The following is a 23,961-nucleotide window of genomic DNA, read 5'->3' as shown; positions in this document are numbered from 1 at the left end:
GTCTTTGCAGCAGCAATACATGGAAAACGCTTAATTGGATTGTGTAGTGCTTGTATAACCGCAAAAAGAGATAGGCGCGCGTGTGTGTGTGTGTGTGTGGTCTGTTTTCCTATTTCCACACTGTGGCTTAATGAAAAAGAGCAAATTCCTTGATTTGCAAGCAAGGTTTCTCCTTTTATGTTTGCTTAAGTAACTGAAAGAATAAATCAAATAGACCTTAGACCGGGCAAATATTTAAACACCCATTATTTCGGCAATGGCACATTTTCAGGTTGAATTTTTCACTTTCAGGACAATTTCTCACTCCATCGCCACTCACAGATAACACAGATAGTTTACTGATAGCTGTCCTTTATATACATACAGGGCTCCAAAACAGTTCACATTTTTTAACAAATGTCACTGTCGTGTCCAAGGTGCTGAAATGACGAATATACATAGATTATTTAAGTTTTATTACAGTGCAGTTCTAGATCTAGAGTCTAGATTTCTAGATCCATTTATAACACACATATCTGTTGTTAAAATATTTATTGTGGCATTTAGGCATTGCTGAATGTTTGAAAATCATATCAGACTTCGGCTGATAGTCAGTGATAACGCTGAGGTGGTTTAAGTTTCATTTCAGCGTGAAAGTTTTCACCTTAAGTTTGCTTTATGTTCCTTTTATCCCGAGCGGCTCTCTTTGAGCGCCCATTACCGAAAAGAATGAGCGAGTGCCCCGAGAACAGCGCGCTTTTTGGAAATGGCATCATCCAGATAATGGAACTGAAACTGGCCTGAGCGGAGATCATAAAGCAGGTATTCTTCAGGGAGAAAAGCAGGAAAAATGCTCCCTTTACCAATGACACTAGTTTCACATTATTTTTCTACATACAAAAGATCGTTCAGGTTTCAAACACCCAGCATCATTAAGCTGACACTGTTTCATTTTTATTTTAATGTAACACAAAGAAAAACTGCTAAATTGAAGCTATGTTTTCAGGGCTGTTTTTCTCAAGCAGATAAAAGCCTCACTGGACTTACGGGATAATAAGTAAATTTCATGTTCTTCTGTGTCTTGTGACATTATGATTCGCTCTCTTTGTTGCATAAACCAGTTAGTGTCACTTAGACATTCTTCATGCAAAGCGCAGACAGTCAGAGCCACATCATATGATAGCTGCTCATGACACGTATGACGAAGGCTGCGATGATGTACCATCTGTGTGACTTTGTGCCTTTGCCATTGAAACATTGCATTTAATGAGGTGGGGGAAAAAGCTGGCGCGACAGTGTCATTACTGGTTTATGAAGTCTGACATGAACGTTGCTTAATCTTTATGAATGTTGAGTGCCGAGTGTTATACATGTCACTTTCAATGCAATGTCAACGGCACTCCGCTGATGTCATGACATCTTGGCACCCTACAAAAACATGACATGGCATGTTTCCACATAAGAAAGAGTGATTTGCACATGCTCTTATGATGTTGCATGAATAATTTCTTTCACCCGTATAAAGTGAGAGATAATGAAGCTATAGTAGTCTTATTACACTGCCAATTGTGATAACGGTGTCGTAACACTGAAATAACTCCGGTTGCCGTGGTCGGTCTGCCTGGGGGAAAGTACTGCACAGGAAGTGATGTGGTGCATGTTTGGGGCTAGTTGGCAATTAACCAAAGCAGGACTGGTGTCTCTCTGTGTAACGGGTCATGTTCGGGAGCAGCAGTGATCTGCCTTCGCTAATGATGTTCCAAGAGAAACAAACAATCTTAAGAATCTTAGCGATTGCTACTTTGCATTCCTGCTTGCATCCACCTTTGATGCGAGCAGCATTTCTCTGTAGTTGCAGGGGAACCGCGGCGCCGGAGAGCAGTGTGGTGCCTGCAGAGTTTAGACCGACTAAGATCCACCAGAGGAAGCTGCGACTCTCAAAGAGTGGAGGATGTGTTGATGCATAATGATGCCGGGGTAGGATGGCGAGGGAGATCCACAGGGACTCGACTTCCCTTATATGTCAAGAATCTTTGTGATTGACACGAGCTAGGTTTGTTCCTCCTGCCTTCCTCTGCTTTTTTTTTCTGATAATGAGCCTTGGCACAGCTTATGAAGGATTTAAATAGATCAAATCAGATGAAGGAGATAACTCGTGACTAGATCACAGAGAATATGGTATCAGAGAGGGTACACTATGTGATTTGGGTAGCGGGGGTAATTGTGACGAGTGAAAGAGATGAAAATGGAACAAATGCGGAGCCTAAGGTACAGTAGTGGAGTGTGGGTGACACATATGAGACTGTGAGGGTGGACTGATGAGCCGTGGATCGTTGGTGCCTGTCCTTAATCAGGAAGGATAAAGGTTATTACTATTTTAAGAACAGATTGAGAGACAGAGAGAGGACCTTCAAAGCAAAAGACAGCTGGCCTTCATGCCTGTGTGCGCTCAGCATTATGAGAGCACACAGTGGAAAAGACGTGTGCAGATGTAAGGAAAAGAGGCGTCAGATCTCCAACATTTCCCATTGGCTCACAGCAATAAGCCTTTCCCTGGAAGACCCATCAGTCTGTGTCAAATACAAAACAAGACTCTCCCTGCTCCCTTCATTACTGATGTAAATAAACAGTACCGGTCTTATTATGGTCTCTGTAACACATAATTCTAGAATATTCACATGATCATAATATCTTGTGCTTTGCTGCAGATGGCTGCTGAATTAAGCCAATGTGTGTACAAGCTGGCTTTGTTTTTTTCCTTATTGTTATTTATGCTCAAATTTCCAATTCTGCCTTCTACAATCAAAACATTACACACACACACACACACACACACACACACACACACACACACACACACAAACACTTCTTACATTCAAACGGAGATTATACCCTTGGGTCAGCCTCTCAGGCCAATTAGCGCTGATAATTCCTTCTGCAGTAGAAAGAGAAACTGCGCCTGGCTGGGATTTTCACCTTCCCTTTACCCTCTTATCTCCCAGCTCCCATAGTTAGCAAACATACAAGCACGAGGGAGCAGCCATCATTTTAACAAGGGCCACGTGGGAGGCTGACCTGCGCTGCGGGGAGGAGCAAATTAATTCTGGTCAGTTTTATATGGGTGAAAACTCTTTAATCAAAATACAACGTTAAAGAAAACTCCGCAGGGTAAGAGTTTTGAACTCTGAGTCTGGAAATTGTGAAGACAATGTAGGAATGCATGCATGCAGGTAGGGCTAAAAAAAGATCCTCCACTCACGCAGACAATCATCCACACACACACACACACACAAACACACGCAGCAGGGCCTGGGGGACTTCACTTATGAATAAGATGTCAGCATACTTGGCTAGTGTTCCTCCTAGGCCTCTGGAAAAGCAGAAAACAAATGTGCAAAGAGATAGAAATAACAACCGTGGAATATGTCAAGGGTGAGAAATGCTAGCCAAGCATAGCTCCGCTGCCTCTTTTCCCCCTGCCTTTCTCCTTGCCTCTCTTTCAGGAAAGCTCACGCAGACGCTTAGTTGTTGCTCTGCTGGCCAGGATGCAACGGCTTCATTAAAGACGACTCGCCACGGCTCACCGGCTTCACAACTCTCATCCAGAAATGAATGCAGGAAAGTCTGCTGACGCGTGAGCTTTCCTCCTGCAAAGCCCTATCAACGCCTGCTGCCGAGGCCTATAGCGGTGTACTCACGACACAGGTCGCCTTCGTCATCGCCGAGCGGGCAGTCTGCAGCGAAGTCGCACAGTTTGTCCAGCGGGATCCCGGGTCCCTGGTGACAGTGGTACTGACCCTCCAGCGTGATGTTAGGGCCGGGCGAGGACACTGGACAGAGGAGGAGGAGGAAAAGAAGAAAGAAAATCTGTCACGTTAAATGTTCCCACACGCAGCCCAAAAGTGTTTACACAGCGCCGTCAGAGTTTAGAAAATGATTTGCTTGTTGGCAGCAAAATCAGAAAATAGAACAACAACAACAAGAGGAAAAAAAAAACTGACTCGAGCTGAGGAAAAAAGCTCCCGATTATGCGCCAACGTATTGAGGATCATTGCTAGATTTATATGTGAGACACAAAACACAAATCAGCTCAGGGAAAACATAACTTACAAACAGAAGAAAATATGCAGTTGCTACATAACAGTACATCAGTCAGTGACAAAGGCTAATACAAGCCCAGACTGTAAACCCTGTGTGACATCCACAGACTGCCTGGAGCATCATAAATAACTTGGCCCAGGCTGCATAAGCATCTGACTTTGAATACAGTATGTATCCATCAGACAAGGAACACGAGCAGCTAAAACAATGACCTAGATACTGTAGCAGGTAGCACAAGGGGAGGGATGACACACACACACACACACACAGACGCCAACTGATAGTCTCAACAACTCAACTGTAACCCGGTACATTTGCATATCTATGCAAATCAGAGAGGTGATATCTCCAGATTGGAAACTGACTGCTCACCTCCACCTGAATCATCAGAAGCTGATCGCAGCACAGAGAACAAAACAAAAAAACTGCCCTCTGATGGGGATCTCGTTCCCCTCCCCCTCTCGTCAGGAAGAAACGAGAAGCGATCCTTATCGTGAGTGACTGGCTCAGCTTACTGTAGTTTGCCCTTGATCTGTATTATGTAGATTTGTTCTCCACTCAGACGAACTCCGAGTCGGAAGTCTGATAACATTGGAGGCCACGACAGGAGAGGCGGCGTGAAGAGCTGATGCTGCGAGCTGAGCCGACACGCCCGGCGTTAATGCCGCACCGATTTTAACAGGAAGATTGTAATGAACGTACACTTTGTTCTTCGGTTTGCATAATTTCCTCTGTGACACAGTGATATATCTCCAGTCCTGCTTTTCCCAAGCTGAGCCGCACGTCAGGGCGAGAGGCTCGCAGACATGTGCCAGGACGAGACAGACGAGAGGATAAATCAACACCAAAACATTTAAAATGTAAAGTGTCAGAAGGAAATAAACAGAACAATCAAAGTGCCAAATGATGTTGATGCTGCTTTTAGTCGGACACGTAGCTTGCCAGGCTAGTAAACTCTCTGGAAAACAATCAAGAAAAGACAAACCAATACTACTGTAAGTGGATGGAAGTAATTGCGGCTGATGTCAGATGAGCTATAAATTAACGCATTTAATGATGCAGTCTGTTTATGTTGCTGCATACTTTAGCAGGCTTGTTGCAGATACAATTTAAGATCAGCCCGTACAGTATGTGATCCATTCCTCAGGGCAGAGTGTGTGGGTGGACTACATGTCATGCAAATGTATTGAGTAAAATGTGTCAGTTCAATATGCAATAAACATTTAGGCACACAAGCGAAAGACGGCAGTTGTTACTAGCACTCTTGCACGGTAGTAGCACAGAAATTACTGTCTAGTTATAATGCAGCAGAGGGCAGAAATTTCACAGCTATGGCTGATTCGCACCACACTGTGGTTGAGAAACCTCAAGGCCCACTGGGAAACTGGCACAGTCAACTCAATGGATTAGAAAGAGGGGGTGGCATTTTCTATTGGACAAAAACACATTTGTCAGGGGCCTCCCACAGTCCACTATTGTGGCACGGCCTTCATGGCTGCACAGAGCCACATTAACATGCCAGTGAATAATCCACTTCTAATTCTTTGAAAACATATTAGCCCGAGTAAATGACCCCTTTTTCGATGAATGAATCACCTTTGGGCGCTCTTTTTGCAAACTTAGGTCTGTGAATGGTGCACGTGCTCGCACACATTAAACTACAGTCTCACAGACATGTGACGTTCACCGAGCAAGGCACAGACAAGAAGGCATATAAAGCACTTGTTTGTAATTATTAGTCATTTTTGGTGCATTTGTGCCTTTATTTGAAAATGACAGCTGAAGAGGCAGAGAGGAAGCAGGGAAAGAGAGAGAGAGAGTAGTATGACATCCAATAAAGGCCGCTGGCTGGAATTGAACCGACGATAGATGCAACCATGCAGTCATGCAACATGCACTCTAATTATTCAGTTACCAAGGCAGTCCAAATACACCATTATTTTTATTTTTTTCAAATGAGGTGAGGCGGAGGCTTGTTTATTTATGACCAACTGTGTGGGTATAGATGCGGTTTTGCTATGTGTATTGAGTCATGCTCAACCCATGCATTATGCATTCGCTGTGCTCAGTAGCTTCCCCTCTGTATAATGTTGACACCGCAAGCGCACCGATTTATCAAGACAGAAAAAAAGTTATCTGGAGTACACTGAAACCTTTGGGCGAGGTATGTAAATTCATCGATTTATCTTTAGTTTAATGACAGCGGAGGAAAAAGCATCAAAGTGGCGATGTCGCTGAACTTTAAGCTCCTAGGGCAGGAAAGTGCAGCCAGACATGGCCGCTGCACTCCTGGACTACCGCAGTTCTTAAATCACACTTGTCAGATTGTGAAAACAAGGGCCAGTGGGGGATGAATTGCCTGTGGGAGTAAGTGAGCTTTGTTATCCATGTGCCCAGGGGGTCGGTTTGGCTTTGTGAGAGGAATGATGTATGAGTGGCGAGGAGCTGGAGAGGTGACTGGAGAGGGCGCACACTGCTGATAAATGACCACACGGATATCGAGGCACTTGTTGGACGCAGCTAAACGGCTGACAATTAGCGTCTCTGTGCATGTTAGTTAACATTACTGCAAACGCTCGGACAGCTGGGATCACTCCTCCTATAACATGACGGCTGCTGAAACGAATATTGTTTGAGGTGTATGTGACAAATGTTCAAAGGTGTAACACACACACACACAAAAAAAAAACAAACCCACCAGACAAGACACTAAAAGGAACCTTTCATGCAGCAACAAAGCAACCCTATTCAGAGATCAACAAAGGCACTGTATTTCAGTCCAAAGGAAATAAATGCTGCAGGAGAAGCTTTCATACATCGGCACATATGGTCTCTTTGCTGACAGACTCCAGTGTCAGTCAGACGCCCTTGCGCTGCTCGCTTTTTCTCACGATGGTATCTCATTCAGGCTACTGCCCTCCAGCTTTGCAAGGTTTCATAACAAATTAGTTTCACTGCAAACTACTGCCAGCTGCATCACTGTCTGTTTCAAGGTCCAAAGGCTTTTAGAGATGGAGTTGCGGGTCTGCACTGGCACCGATCTTCCGCTGCAAAGCTGAGGAACCAGGAAAGACAACGAGACAGACGTCTGTCTGTTCACTGTACTTCTCAGCTTCTTGCTGCTTTTCTAAATGTCAGGGAGGTGGGAAGAAAGCCGGAGCCATCAGTCACAATCTGCCCAGGTTACCGGGATTGATTCTTGACACCTCGCTGTGGATAATTGCTAAACAATTAACAAGTAGCCTGACAATTAGCACATCTTTGCTATCAGTATATGCTGTAAAAGCTGGTGCTGCCACTGCTGACATGCAGCAGGTGAGGAGAGTTGGTTTGACATGCCTATTGTTAACGGCTGCTGCCTATGGAGGATGTACCGCTGTCATTCATTTATTTTCATTGGCATTATAGCTCATACATTTCTGCTATATGACATGTTGCAATATGAATACCTTGGATCTGGTAAGATAAACATAAATAAATTTGATTAAGTCTCGATGCAGTCACATTAACAGATAGAGCAAGCACAATGCTATGGTTCAAATGTCAATAATGTAAATAGAGCGCTTACGCTAATTAAACGTGGGTCTTCATTTTCAACCAATTACCCAGTGCAGCTAATTATAATTTTGTGTGCACGTGGAAAGACGCATTTTTAAGTTAAGCGCATTTTTCTTGTGTCAGCTGGGCATGTAAAGACCTTGTTTTCATTAAAGTTTTGTGTTTTTATCGTCCTCTTCAGAAGAACCCCCTTCATGCCAGCCAAGTTGTCCTAGTTTTTCAACTCTCATTCATGCCATCTGCTCACAGGATGAAAATCAGGGGACGCTTTACCTACAACATCAACAGCAAAACAACTGAGCAAAACAGGAATCAAATGACAGGCAAAATCTAGGCTACAAAACACACGAGTTCCCAAAGTCACTGTCAAGACTGTAAAAAAAAAAAAAAAAACACTGTAAAATCTGACAAACCTCATAAATGGTGTAACTGCTGTATGAAAATCTTTTCTTTTTAATGCATATAGAGCATTTGAAGTGGTTGACATGTGGAGCAACTTGTACAGGGCGTGTTGTTTGGTCACTGCAGCAAGATTCCATTTTCCTACTGGCTCGAAGGTATCACGGTTGTGTTGTATGCAGAACAACGAAGCGGTGGTTCCCCTTTTCACACACTGAAATCAATTCAGCACGTCACAGCTTTGCATCACTGCGTCATGCATATCCCTCCTGTGAGATCCCGCTGATAGAGATGTCTCACGGCGCGGGACATCATGAGATCGTGCAAAGCAGTTTGTCTGCCCGTCTGAGTAAAACCTTCGGCACGGTTTGTTGGGCATTGCTTGTATACATTGATTAAATACAGACGGCGAGGGCGAGCTGCAAAAACACAGCGCGGGATCACATGGGCGGACTCATGCTGCAATTGATATGGCTTTTGTTTTCCTTCAGATGAGCAAGCGTGTCAGTCACATCCTCAAATCCCTCTGTGTGCAAAACAAAAAACTGTCTGAAGAATCGCCTGGCTTGAAATCTGCTTGTGTGCTTTATGAGTACAGAAAGGAAATAACTGCACATAAAACAGGCTTGATTGAGCCGAGCAGTGGTTAGAAGTGGTTGATCCGTTTCTGCTCATTCGTTACTGTGTATTCTCTAATATCACGTGCTGTAATGGACGACTGTTCTCTGTCACGGGCAGGAAAATCTCAAGGGGCCCCGGCAAGGGCGACGCCACTATCCTGCCACCGCACTGAAAGCGGAACCTGGAGACGTTCATGGAGATTTACAGTGGCTGTGAGGCCGAAGATGGATGCAGCCGAGTTTCCCCCCGGACAGTCGACGGGACAAGAAGTATTCGCTCATGAATTCAATTAACTGCGCGCAGCCACGCTCGATTGGTCAGAGCTCTGCCCAATCACGATCACTATCTGTCATGCTCCTTGCAGGAGAGACGGCGGCGCACGCAAGAGCAGACTGCCAGCGATAGACAATGAAAATAATAACCCTTAATGTCTGTTTCACATTCCAGAGATGATTTTTTGTTTGTGTGAATTAAATGTAAGTTGATGTGATCTACTCATTGTTACATGACAAATAAATGAAAATTAATCAGGAGAATAAAATTGTGCAATACAAAACCTGACTCATGCATCCTTTGATACGTATATTTGACAGTTAACCTGTAGATGTGATAAAGCTTCTCTGCTTTTCCAGATTTGGTGAGTTCAAGTCTTATCAGTGTTTTGAGAGGGGAGAGGGGGGATTTTGGCAGGGAAATATACTGGTGAGGCTTACACAGTACAGTAGGCTTATAGTGGAGCTATGGACCCATTTAAACAAGATATAATTTCCACATGAAGGGTTCACTGACATCAAAGCCTGGACCCTACGTAAGCACTCACTAAGTACTGTAAAGTAAAATCTACTTAATTCAACAGGGGCCATAATTTCCACTTTGCAGTCAGGCTGAGCCATCCTGACCACACACCTGTAAAGAACTTCCTTGCAGGAAATAAATATAGCTTGCAGGTGGCAATTAATGCCTGTGAGGCCGTACTGTGGTGCAATGGGGATCGGAGCAAAGTGTTAGCATGGCGGCAATGCCAGTGGTAATTTAGGGTGCAAGCATGCTAACATTTGCTAATTAGCAGTGAACACAGTGCGACCTATGCTGACGGGAATGCCGTTTAATACGCATTTGGCCAACATGAAGTAAGTGCTGTCAGAGCCTAAACAAAACCATTAAAAAGCTCAATAATGCTGCAGTCACTAGGAGCAGATTATTGCTTATTTAGGTGGAGAATAAATGAAATCCGGTATACATATGTTCAGTTTGTTGCGACTTGCCAGGTTTGTCAATGAACAGCATCACCTCATTATGTTAATGCAAACTGTATTTCAGTCTGTATTATGTTTCCTTTAAAATGTATTTGCTGTTGCTAATTAGTTAGAGAGACAGAGACAGAGGTACAAACAGTCTGTGGCCCGGATGGCTGGGGTCTGTGGCGATGGCTGCCCCCTTCCTGACCCAGACTCTATATATGAAGGCCGGGTCAGGAAGAGGGCACCTCCACCTTCACCTGCACCTTCTGTGTACTTAACATTGACTTAACTAAATGGTCAACCATTTGCATTCAGTATATACATTTTAGCAGTATTCAGCTGCTGTTGGTATATTTTATTGTTTAGTATATTTTTATTGTCTTAGTATATTTTCATTTCTGGGATATTTTTATTGCATTTACAAATATTTTTACTGCATGTCGGTTTATTTTATTCTAGCATCTTAATTTTATTTTATTATCTTTCTTATCTTTCTTATTATCTTGTTTCTAACATGGGGGTTGCAATGCACATTTCATTGACATGCCATGCTCAATGACAGTAAAGAACCTTGAATCTTGAATCTTCTGTAGTTTGCAGTCTGACTTCATAAAAGATGTTGCACTGCTATATACGCACGTTTCAGGAAAGTTAGACAAAGATTGAAAGTGATGATCCTTTACTTTGACTTTTATCTGCACTCTGTGCGGTAACATCCTTGGATTATACGAAATACATGAGCATTTCTCTGTATGTGATTTTTTTCACCTCTGAGGCTTCCCGCGCCACCACACACACTTGTTTATGGGCTAAGTAAACACTGTTACCAGCGGTGTATGGAGAGCGTGTTGACATCAAAGCATCTGTCCCGCAGACAGAGTGGTCGCAGGGAGGCTGCAGCCATTCTTCTGCTTAAAACCATCAGCACTGCGCCGGAGGGCTTTGATTCCTCTGCGTAAACTCGTCCTTGATGTTCTATAGTTTTCTGTTTTGATTACCGGGGAGCAGGTTTGGACCCCTTCCAAACAAGAAATCAACTCACCGCACTAACCTGAGGTTCAGAATATGAGGGATTGCAGATATAAACTGCATGTGTAATTGATTTCTTCATCTCAGTGGGAGTAATAAATAGGATCTTCTTTTTTATGGCTCCATAACCTATAAATGACAAGAATGATAGGTTTGTTAGTGTCACTGACTCAATGATGACTTCTGTCAGTGCTGTTTAAGTTTGTACTAGTTGTAGATTGGAGTCAGTAAAGTTCATACACTAGTTAGTGAGTCCTCTTCAGAGCTCCCAGCAGAGTCCATGAAACTTAAGTCTCTAACAGACTTATTTTACAACAGGTGAAAACTCATACACTGAAACTACACTGTAGCTACAGAGTAATTATAATGTAGGACACAGTAAAGTCATTTGAAATGAAATGGGAGAAGTGACTCAGTGGCCATGGAATAGGTATTTCATGCCAGAGTCCCACACACAAATGTCCCCTGTACAGAGTGAAATGAGATTTAGGATTGCTATATCTTAATGACTGACTTTTCTTCAATGATGCTTAAGTCCATAACATCCAGAAATTCCCCTCTCCCTGCCAGGTCAGGGTTGATTTAGACATCTGTTCCATTTGGCATATGTATGCTGGGTACACTCTGCTTGGTGCCCTGGGCCATTTAACACTTGCTCAATATCTTTAAAACGAAACTGCCTGTGTAGATTGCCTTGGAAAGGTGCCTGCAACAGAAAGCCGGTTTGTGTTGAGGGGATGCTGCTCGCGGAAAGGCCTAAGGCAAGAGATTAGAGGCAGAATTGTGATGAAGCTCAGTACTGCAGATAGGGCCTTGTCTTGGCAGGTTCTATCTTCTGCTAATTGATGAGCTGTGTTTTTTGTTTTTTAGTCGCACCTACTTTTTTGGAGTTTTTTTGTCATTGGGTATTCTCTTTGGGTAAAAAAAATGTGTGACCTCCAGCAAGTTTTCAAGGGACCCAACAAGTATCAAGAGCAATCAAAAGAGCCACAGATCCCACATCAGAAAGGAAAGAAAATCAGTCAAATTACCTCTGAGTAAATCTGGCAGGTAGATGAACTGCTGAGTGCCTCCTTTTAACATACTTATCTCAATGCACTGATGAAGCCGAGTTTCTCATGATCAAAAATGACTGTTTAGTTCTGTTATTGTAATCCAGACCCACAGGCAGCTCGTAAAATCCACATTTTAAGTTAATAAAACGAGAGCAAATGCTGAATGAAAACAGGTTGTATTGAGTTGCGCAGAAATCATGGCCTTCCCAGAGACAGCAACTTGGTCTAATGAGCCGCATTCACATCTGAGGTGTAAGTGGTCGCCCTGTTACAAAAAAGCATTCGAATTTCCATTCATGTGCAGAATAAATAGCAGGAAACCAATAAATACCTAAATTGTACAATTGATTCCAAACAGTAAGAGAATAGATTTTTCAGGACTGGAATTATTTATCACCACACATTCATTAGAGTGTAGTGAAAGTGATCCCAGCATGCCAGTATAGCAGATCTGTATCTGCTGTGCCCTCATTATCATGTCATTACAAAGCTTAAACATCAGTTTTACAAATGTTTTCATAGAAATTTCTATGAGCTGATGTTGTTGTACTATGTACATACACTTATATATTTTATATTATACTTATACAATTTGATACAATGACTTGTGAAGACTTTAAATTAAAAAAACTATACATGTAGAACAGTATTATTTAATCGGTATGCTTGTGCCCTACTTTAAATAAATGTTATATTGTAAAAATGTTAACACTTTTCAAGTGCAGCAGACATTGTGCCACTTTTTCTGTTTCGGGAACACTATTACATTTTATTTCCTGAAGGCACTGCCTGCACCTTGCCCCCGCTTTATTTCAGCTTCTGCTGCCACAGAGATTTCAAATGCCAGCGAAGCACAACCTGTTGCAAGTACAATGGCGCTGGTGAAGGTGGACACTCGTTCCTTTGGTAGAAACAACATCTGATGTGTGAAAGTTGAACACACCAAAGGGAGCGGGCAGATATGAGATGGAAAGAATGAACCGTCGATGCGAACACAACCGATGCCCACTTTTGGCACTGAAGTCATTTGACGGGAAGACAAAATCTCCACCTGTTCGAGCATCTTTAGGAACAATATATATGGTCTACTAAATGCTGCTGCCAGCCACACAGCTTAATCCAGCAGCCCTTTCAGTCTAATGAACACACGTGCTTGGAATAAGGACCTGGACACAATTACGTGGCAACACGTGACTGAAACAAATGCAGGCTGTGTTTGCAGTGGCTTGACTTCAGCACCAAGGAGAGCGCACGTTCCAGATCGGATCACGTTTCCTCGAACGTTTCACTGAACGTTCAAGGGAAGCTTCTGCCTAACATGTAGACCATAAAAGGTCGAACATAGACATAGAACAGTTTAGCATCAACAAGCAGAAGGTGCAGAGAGCAACCTACAGTTTCAAATCTGGAAGATTTTGGGTAAATCCTCATATTTACAATATAAGTTAGCTAAACAGGCTAGCCTGTTTGTCCTACCCTATACAGGAAAAGTAGCAAATACAGCCTTCAAGCTATAAGCTACATTTCATTCTTATTTACATGAATGTCTTTCTCATCAGCTGTATTTACTGAGGGAAAAACAAAAAACAAAACCTGCTTTGAAGCAGGTGTGATGTTATGTGCCCACACCGGCCAATCAGATACAAGTTGAGTCAGGCTCTTAGATCCCACCCTGTCAGGCAACACAAAGCATGGCTCGGAATAAAAGAAGTCTGATTCTCTCATTTTCACTTTCTTTTTTCCATCCTACAGCCCACAGACAGAAAATTAATCAACACTGATCCAATGAGCAAATACAATAAGAATTGAAGCGGTTAGCATGACAACGACCAGCTTTAGCTGTTCTTTCTTTGTGTTGCCTTGGTGCACGCGGGCCCTCTGTTAATCAAACTTTCAAATACTTCATTCCAAATGTTTCTGTCTTGCACACATATGAAAGAAGCATAGAAAGATGTGTCTATTGAGCTTTATGTTTCACTTTCAATGCCATTTGGAGCTGTGGACTGAAAGCTGCAAAGTTGCCTGGTGCAACTTAAATATGAATGTTTTGAGTGTCTTAAGCCAGAGCACCCTAACAGTAAATGTTAATATCAATTAGACGTTTACTTCACGAGTTCGATCCTGCTGTTGAAAGTGCTACAAGCAGAAGCTCATTAAAAGGACTGATCCGGCACGGGCGCCGCAGGAGGTAAATCCTGCAGAAAAATCTGAAGATGTACGTGCAGGATGCGGTTTTTAGACTTCGTGCTCACAGTAATCGCAATATTTTGAACACCTGCTCGACATCATTCAGTCTGCACACGTGTGCGCAGGCAGAGCTGATGGCTCTTTACAAGACTAATGGGAAACAGTGGCATCAGTTCTACTCTATCGCTCATCCTTATGGGCCACTGCGTCACTGTATGACATCCCTCTCCCCTCATAAATATTCTGCAATTTTGACACTCTTTTCATCTCATAAACACACTCTCTCAGTGTTGTGACAGTTTGGGGGGTTTATTTTTGTTAAATATATATTTATATTTTATCAGCCTGTGCTTGTTACCCAATAACAAAAAACACCAGGGGATGAGTTTATTTTATTCATGCAGTCAAAGCGAAATTGAAAACTCAATTAGAGGCTTATGCTGGAGAGCTTTTGCGTATTTAAAGGCGAGCCTCAGCGCCACGCTATGATACTGAATGACTTTTTTTTTTCCCCCTCCACAAAACCCCATCACCCATCCATCCACATGTCTAACACTCTGTCCACTCCACCGGCTTTCTCCAAACCCATTTCCCTCATTGCCTCCACGGGGCTGGGTGTGATTGATGGGCCTAGGGACACCCTCATGCTGCAGTGTACCTAATCGCAAAGTATAGACTCGCCGTAACGCTCCATTACGGGCCTGCAGCAGCAAGGTGTAATGGTTAGGGAAATGGGCCGGGGAAGGGAAGGTCACTGGTTCAAATTCCCACGGGGTTCACCGCTGCCTTGTCTCGGCTGCATGTCCAATTGGAAAAATGAGTTGTGACAGTTTGCAGGGTGATACGTGGGCACAAATAGGAACGCGCTGCACATTGCACAACATTGCTACAAGTGCGAAGGCAAGTGTGACCTTCCGCCTTGCCGTAGCGCTGTGACAGAGGCAAAGTCAAACCTGCTATTGAGACAATCTGGTAATGAGCTTGTCAGTCATCACAGAAGTCTCTGTTTACTTCCAGGATGAGAAACTGTAGGAAGTTAAGAGTGTCGCTGACAGGTTTTGCGGCGGTTGAATAATTATGTTTTCTGCACAGCTATGCCACAACCATCGGAGAAGTACTCGCAGAAGGCGGGATTCTAACTTCCTGTCAGGAGGATGAGCTCCAGAGATACGCATACTATATAAGCACACAAGTCACTTTAGGGGCAACAAATTGGATTGCTTGTTGGCCCTGTGACTGATGAGTTAATTAAAGTGGAAGGGTATGGAGAAAGAAGTCAGACACTGCTCCATTTATTTATCCTGTATTGACTATATCTCCTCGCACTTCACTGGCTTGAGTAATCGCCGGCTTTCTGCTCAAGAAAACAACTAAGAGAGAGGAAATGGACATTGTTAAATTTCCAATTCAGATTCAGAAATCACAAGGAGAGCTAATTAAGGCTACATTTATGTGCGTCGTTCAGATGATTTTGAGTCAGCTGACAGTGAGCGGGAAAGATTGTTAATATTGTGTATCCAAAGGCAGACGTGCTCAAAAGACAACAAGCAATAATGATCCACAAGAAGTCGGAAATTAATCATGAGCATGTTTTTCTCTCTGGCTGATTTCTGAGAATCGTCCAAATGAATCATGCTTTCCTTACAAATAATCTCCAAGTCTGCAGGAAACAAGCGCACCATTGAGAGAGACTGAGCACTTTGTGTCCACAGACGTCGATCTGGAGGAAACTTCAAAACCGCTGGGACCAAATTCAATACAATTAACCAGGACCCAAGTTGGATCAGGCTCTCTGCTGCTCAGCCCAGAAGCTTGACAATGCAGGTCATTAATGGCAATAATTTGCTGCTTTTGACTACAGGGGCCTGGAAGCAACAAAGCAAACAACCGTCTTTGGCAGGGACTGAGTGTGAGAGGCTTCAATCGAGCACCCTGGCTTCATGTTCTGTGCTAGATAGGAGGGAAGGTAACCTGAGCCCAGGTTTGTGACAGGTGCTGGAGGGGAAAGTCGGGGAGGGGAGGGGTTTAGAGCAGTGCAAAATGCAGCGAGAGCACAGAGCGAGCGTGCCGAGACGGATTAGGGCTTAGTTTGGGAGTGGGATGTGTGCAGTGGGTGTTGTGCCGGGGACCCAGGTGGTGACTGAGGAGAGTACAACACGTCTGCATGCTTTTTTTTTGCCGCCCGACAAGAGGAACACAGCGAACCCTGAGCCGAGAACAGTCAGACACTGTTCGACCGCGGCTGGATTTGCATGAGCAAATCAGCACCCACTCTGCTCCGTCCTCGCCACGACTGGGAGGACAGTTGAACAAAGAATCACTGGAGAATCACTCATACTTTAGTGGGATGGATATCGATTTGTTTGTGTGTGAAGTCGCTCTTGTGCTTTTCTTTGTTTTGCTCCTTCATCAGAGGCTTCTTCCTCTTGCAAAGTGATTCTGGGGACAGTTTAGGGAGGTGACTGATTCTCTCAGTCCTCCCCTCAAAGGTAGCTTTAAGGTTAAGATGAGGATAGTCTACTAGGAGTATAAGGTAGGGTAAGAAATCTGATATTTATGGGCATGTGCGCTCCATTTTTCTTTCATTACCTCCCCCTTCCTCTCACACGCACATGCATTTACATATTTGACAACCAGACCCAGATAACGTAGTGGGGGGAGTCAGGTGTTGCTGATTTGCTATCAGGTCGGCGGGCCAGCTGTGAGAAACCCAGCTGCACCAGAGGATGGATTGTTCCCTGCGACTAACTGCTCTGACCTGACCTCCAGCCCAAACGTCCCATTTGAACCGAATTTGAGGAATTAGAGCTCGACAAATCTTTCCTGTTGAACCATGTTCCTCATTCATGCGGAGCTAAATATTGACGGAGCACAAAAGCGGTTTCATTGTTGCAGAGCTCAAAGAGACTCTGCCTCTATGAAAGTAGAGGAGATTAAATTTGCCGGACTGTGCGCATCTCTCTGAATTCACAAAGAGGCCCCGGGGAATGATCACCTTTTTGAAGACGCTCTGTATGGTTCCATAGAGAAGGAGAGGCAGAAAAAGAGGCCTGGCGTGCAGCATAATAAGAACTGGATTAGAGTGGATTTTGTGCAAAACGCCGGTCCATCTGTCTGTCTTTTGTCAGAGCGATCCTCCCAAAATCTCTGGCCAGAAATCAGGGCAACTGAGGATGATAAGAGGTGACACAAAGGGGAACAATTGTTCACATAATAAGGAGATATTCCCACGTGCCCAGTGTGTCCACCAGGAGCCCCGTGTCTGCCACTGTCTTACAAACTGGCCGACTAAAATAAGCCAACCTCTTCTGGTGGTTTCATTTTTCTAGAGAATGACCAAAACAAGTTTACAAGACCATAATTAATAAATAAATACTAATAAGACCTGAACTAAGGCCACACTCTACATGCACTGACAGAAGGTATGGATTTACATTATGATCTCCAGAAGTCTATAAATGTGGCATCCCTGGTTCATTTTCACATCACTCTGGTTGCAGTGGGACCAGGGCTGCTTTGGGATGTTAAACACAGGTTTCAGTATTTAATCCACTTATTTACTGGAGACATCTGCTCAAGCATGTGCTGTAAAATATCAATACATCGGTGCGCATCGAGCTTCAGACCAGAAAGTAAGCTTATAAGGACAACGTTGTGTGCTCTTTCGAGCGCTGCTGCCAGATGTAATTCAGTCCACGATAAGCAGCTGCTGCTGGAGCATCTCTTGGTCATCTGTTGCTTTTTTATTCCTTTTTATGTGAGATCAGCAAGACTCTAATGGGGTATGGTAAACAAGAAGCCCGAAATGAAACATTTTCAAACCGCGCTCAGTTATTCCCTTACAAACCGTGCCTCCTTTCAACATGTAGCGGCTTGAAAAACGATGATAAATATTCAATACATGCAGATACTTTCACACGTGTTCAATATGTTCCACTAAAGCGCAACCTGCTTGGTTTGACATTCTGCACATCCCCGGCTACCAAACATCTGTCTGCCCGAGGAAACAAGGAATTTATATATAGTAATTCCTCAGTAATGCACACTTGAAACGATGCGCTGTGCCTCTGCATCTTGCTCAGAGGAAATTGAATCAGTTATATTAATCGAATTTCGGGAGCTTTCGAAGTTGACAGAGAAGGATATTATTTCAGTCTCGAGCTGTCTGTGCATTTCATTGCACAACACGGTGTAATGAAGTTAAAAATCGCAGAATGGAGCTGTGCAGTTTCCACTCTGATATGTTTGTGCTGCTTTGGAAACTCACTCCCTGTGCAGACATGTGAGGCACATTTAGTCCTGACATATATGACAGGAAACACAGAGAAAACAACTGAAAACAAAAGAGCTATCACCTAATCCACTGCTTTGGATCACTTCACATTTGATCTTTTGCCCCATTTAATGTTTTTTCCCTGTAGATTAATGTAAAGATTGTTTTCCAGATTCACTGACTCTTCATTTGCTCTTTTTTTCACAGACAAAATGTGACGCGCAACAAAATCAGCGTCACCATTACCCGACAGTCATTTCTGAGAGGAATGGCATGGATGTGTCAGCTTACCCATGGTGCAGTTGGTGGTGAAGTGGGGCTCGATGGTGGCCGCGTCATCCTGTGGAATCCGCTGATCGTAGCTGCCCGACACCCGAAAAGGCGATCCCCCGTGGGTCCCCAGGGTGAGGTGCACCACCGCCCAGCTGCCAAGGAGAGAGAGCAGGAGTAAGGTAAGTGTGAGGAGCAGACACCATGGCTGACAGAAAAAGCCACATCTTCTGCGGGGGTCGGGGGTCAGGGTGGCTCGGGCCTGCTCCGCCTGAGCTCCCGAAGCCTCGGAGGAGGGACTGTCCAGGGCTTCAGCGGAAGCCGACATGGAGGTTTCCTCATTCCCTTCTGTTTTGGGAGGGTCCCTTTCTTCCTTTGTCTGTTGGTGCATGGCCCCCCTTCGAGCCCACCCCAGAGCGCCTGGGTCTTGTGGAGGTTTAGAGGTGGCCAGGTGCCGCCTCGCTTGGGAGCTCACGGCTGGAGTCAGACCAGAATTTGAAGCCACTGTTAGAGCGTGCGGCCGAGGGACAGCAACACACTCAGGTCACGTTCTTGTGTGTGGACGAGCTGCAGCCCCGTGGTGAATGCTGTCCTCCCGCAGCCAGCGGCTGGCTTTGTGTAGTTCAACTGTCCCTAATTTTATTAAGCAAATTGTGCTGATTTCTCTCTGGCTCCAAGCTCATCAACAATCTCTCTCTCCCACTCTCCCTCCCTCTCTCCCACTCTCCCCTCCCCTTTCTCTCTTGCCCATCCCTTCATTTTAATACACAAGTCCTGACACCACATATAGTGAACACACTGTAAATACCTACTTCCCTAATGAGAAAGTTAATTTACGAATGCCATACCTTGCACACACACACACACAGCGGCAGCACGCGGCACTCAATGACATACTGTGTGCATGAATGCAAGCTTGATGACATGCACCACTGCACACTGGACTTTGTTTGGTCATTTCAGATTTCCCACTTTTCTGCTGCTATCCATGCTATCGTGCTGCTGCACCAGTGTTGCTCAGATTTAACAGAACACATTTTGATGTGACAGTACATCAAAATTATCCCGCCCCGGCTCAACAGATGCCGTCTTCCTATTTCACTATCTTCACTTAAATATGTAAATATAAGTGAGAATAAGAAGAAAATAATTTAGCGATGTAATCTGGCAATAATGTGATTAGCCATTTAAATAGAAAAAGGACAAAAAAGTTGATCTTGAATCAAGCAACTGTGTAATGTAAGAGGATTTTCTCACAGCGAAAAAGCCACAGAGAAATATCAGCAAACTCTCTATCTGCACATATTTTAGCCTCCTCATGGTTTTGCACGTTCTCACAATGCTCTTATCTTATCAATCCTGCTCCCCGCAGCTGTTTTCAGCAAAAAAGCTCAGATAAACACACTATTCTCTACCTGCCCTACACCAAATGCAAGATAAAGACGAACAGACAAAGTTAGCACTGAGTAGAAAGCCGAACAACAAGCTGCTAGAGCCCAAACTTGAGTTGGTGGAGACAAAACTGGGAGTAAAAGGAAAGTGAATATTGGACTTAAAATCATAAAATGTCCAAAAGCAGGACTCCAGTTGGATGCTAATGTTGCTTTGTGTTTGTTGGATGGCCAAGAGGACAATCGTTTGCTGACATATTTGCAATAATGCATGATTTTACTGGTATCTGTGTCAGAGCTTGTCTTGTAATTTCTGCCCCCTAGTGGTCAGAAATTAAATGCAGTACTTTTTAGCGGACTTTTGAGGTCTAAGTCTTTTCGCTGTCTTTTTACTTTTACTACTGTTCTATATTTATTATATTTATTATTGAGATGGGTTTGGAGACACCTTACAAAGCACGCCACACTGATTCTTTTTGTTAAACACCTGAGGTTTTAGTAGGCTTAGTTGTCCTGTATATAGCGTTTCACATTGTCTTTACAAGCTTTAAATGATCTGACAATAATCTTTCCCTCACTCAGAGTGAGGGAAAGATTAGGCACATTCATCACAGAGACACTGTATGCATAGTTGCATCCAATATCTAAAAGTTTCCTTCCCTCCCTTAATGTTCACTGTTTTTCTCCCACAAGTGACATAATATTAAGAGCACCAAAATGGAACAATTTCACAAATTTTGAAAAGCGATCCCCGGCACAGACCGCCGGTAATGATGCTCTTCTCACAGAGCTCGTTGGGTGTCTACCTTTGGATAATGACAAGTGCGCATGGAATTAGAAAACTATCTGCGCCCGTGTTGATTTTGCGCTTTGCTTGAGTGGAGCTGCGCCGGCAACAACCACCGCAAACATAAATGCACACATGTACACACGAGCCCTCACTGCACAAACGGGCTCTGAGCTTTTCTGATTTCCCCTATGTCTGTGCTCTGACTCAACAGGCTTTGCATTACTACCTTTGCCAGATTCCCTTCTTATGCTTTTTCTTTTTTTTTCATGCTGTGTTGCTTTTCCTCCATCCTCCCTCCTTTCAGTGCTCTCACCTCTTTCCAGTCCCTTTCCACTGAACCCTCCTCACACCACCATTCTCTCCACCCAGACGTGGCGGGAAGGTGTTGACCAGTTGGGAAATGATGTTGTAGCGCCACAAGAGAACGGCTTTGTGGTGTGGGACCTGCTCCCTGCCATATCCCATAATAGAAAGGAAATGAAGCCCCAGATAAGGGCTGCCACTGTCTCCTTGATAACCTTGAAGTGATTTGTGAGTCATATACATATGGTGTTGCTGAATTCTCTACCGGCTGGGCTGAGGGCCAAATTTAGAAATGGCCTTTCTGTTGCGTGAGCACTCAGCGTGATGATGATGGGATTATAATTGTACAGGAATGTTTGTCTCCTTGTGCATACGATAAATGCAAGCATGTGCCCTGCAACACCATGTACTCTTCAACCTACATGAACAATGATGAAAGCGCCTTAGATTTAAATATGAAACAGCAACAACGTATCAGCCAAATCTATAATCTGTGAGGCGCAAAAGTGTAAACAAAGGAAGTTGTGCCTGGCATTGAACACACTCAATGTACCGATAATGAAATGGACGGCAGGGCATCCAATCTTAAGTTATCGATGCAAGCCTGATCCCTATCTACTCACAGTGCAAAATGGTACACAAGTCTAGTGAATTATTTTTATGTCTCATCATGCTGTGTCTGCGCTGGCGCTCGCAGGACTGATTAACTGAGCAGCGGATCAGAACAGAGCTGCCAGAGCACATCACTCAAACACTTAAACCTAATTAGCAGGATGCCATGCAAGGCGCAGTGGTCCTAAATATAAATATATAAAATGAGAATGAATGATAAAGACTCCTTGTGCGGGAATTAGATGTACATGAGTAATCCAAATGCGGATGCTAATAATTCTCATTATGGCGCTTTGTGTCCTAATGGCCCGTTGGTTAGTTCAGATCACCTGACCTTTGTTCAGGCTGTTGCTTGGTGAAAGCCTCTCCCATGTTGAAAATGTTTTTTTTTTTTTTTTTTACGCCACAGAAAAGCAAAACAAAAGAGCTCAGGCCAACTAATCTTTGCTGCCAATTGACAATTCTCATTTCATAATGCTATTCATTTATGCTCCCTCAGTGCTCTGCTCTGGCTAATGTAGCTCTTTTAATTTTCATTTGGTGTATATGTGTATGTGTGTGTGTGTGCGTGAGCGTGTTGCTGAGGACGTAGGATGCTCATGACCTAACCGCATTAAGGCTTATTTTTCTTGTGGGTTCTGGTTTGCATTAGCTATGAGTCTCATCCATCAGGACAAACAATACATGAAGAAGTGTGTTGCATATTCTTTTCAAAGAGGCAATGTTTCCCTGACGCTGTGAGGCCTGCTTGGTCACGGTGAGGCTAGAGCAGACAGGAAGTCTAAATATACACCTACATTATGCATGTGCTCGTGTGTTCTTGTGCTTCTGCCCTCGATGACAGATGACATCTTGCAAGCTTTCCCTCTTCGCATCTTCAGTTCAGAATCAAGATACGTGCAACCTCGTTTCCAAAAGAGTTGGGACGCCGTGCAAAACGTACAAACAGAATGCGATTATTCACGAAACACTGAAGCCCCACATTTAATTGAAAATAGCACAAAGACAAATCAAATGTTGAACCTGAGAAACTTCATTGTTTTTGGAAAATGATATCCTCATTTAGAACTTGATGCCAGCAACACTAACGCTTAATGTCGACCTCTATTTGTAGTAAAATAACAACCCACCTCGAGTTGGAAATTTTTTCTGGTATATGAAATGGCTTGAAAATTAAATACCAGTGAAAGCAGTCCTGGTTTTGTCTTGTAAACTTACTCTATATTTTTCAGTGCTGGGGGTGTGACAGTACCAGAGCCTAGAATAATAAGCTTGGCAGGTTGAGGAGGGCTCAACATATCACCTGAGACTTATTCTAGAGGTTCTGCACACTAGTGATCTCACAGATTTTTTGGCTAATTAGAGCTATTGTCAGGTCTGTGTGGTCTGGGTGGAGTACCCCCTCCCCCTCCATTAGCTAGCTGATGTGCCCTTGAGCAAGGCACTTAACCCCCAATATGCTCCCCGGGCGCTTGAATGCAGCCCACTGCTCCTGTGTTGCATGTTGCATGTGTGTGTTTCAATCAGTGATGGGTTAATTAAGTAATTTCCCAGTTTGTGATCAATAAAGTAAATAGACTTAAACTTAAACTGAATACACGTTCGACAATGAGCTCTGCCCACAGATTTGAAGAAACACCAAGATGTTGCATTCAAGAAAAAAAACTGACATGGACGTGAAAGAGGATGTTGAGAAAATCACATAAGCATCTTCATCAATCACTGGCAACGCTTCAGTGGTTTCCATCACATGGTGTTTGGGTTGGTTTGGTCTTCGTCACTGTCCAGAAGTCCGGGAACAATTACAGACAACAAATTGAATCAGAAGATGAATATGAAGGAAAAGAAATGGAAACAGGAGAATTAAGTTAAATTCAGCCTCAAAGCACAGTGTGGAAGCGAGCCAGTCCTGCAGTGAGCGCAGCAGGCAGTTTGCCAGAGGTGATGGTCATTTTGGTTGTGTTTTTCTTAAAATTGCTTATGCTGTTCATATTTCTGTTCGTGTTTACAGGGCTGAGATCATGTCTCTTGAATTTAACTTGGTGTAACTTGATTATGTTTCACATCACTCATGACAGCTGTTATCCTGGGGATTCCCGCTGTATTATCACAATGCTCCATAACAGTGATGACCCCATATGGATATTGCACA

The 23,961-nt window shown here is 43.7% G+C and overlaps 1 protein-coding gene across 1 annotated transcript in view; it reads right to left on the bottom strand.

Moving 5' to 3' along the window:
* alk (ALK receptor tyrosine kinase) overlaps positions 1-23,961 on the bottom strand; it is a 298,244-nt gene that overhangs the window by 49,340 nt on the left and 224,943 nt on the right. Inside the window, exons 5-6 of the mRNA XM_041954075.1 lie at positions 18,735-18,868; positions 3,678-3,809 (exon numbers count right to left, since the gene is read on the bottom strand). Of these exons, the coding sequence (XP_041810009.1) occupies positions 3,678-3,809; positions 18,735-18,868 (266 nt within the window). The remainder of the gene's footprint in view (positions 1-3,677; positions 3,810-18,734; positions 18,869-23,961) is intronic.

This window comes from Chelmon rostratus, chromosome 15 (genome assembly GCF_017976325.1).
Source record: "Chelmon rostratus isolate fCheRos1 chromosome 15, fCheRos1.pri, whole genome shotgun sequence".
Taxonomy (NCBI): Eukaryota; Metazoa; Chordata; class Actinopteri; order Chaetodontiformes; family Chaetodontidae; genus Chelmon; species Chelmon rostratus.
This window is presented reverse-complemented; position numbering and strand designations above follow the sequence as displayed.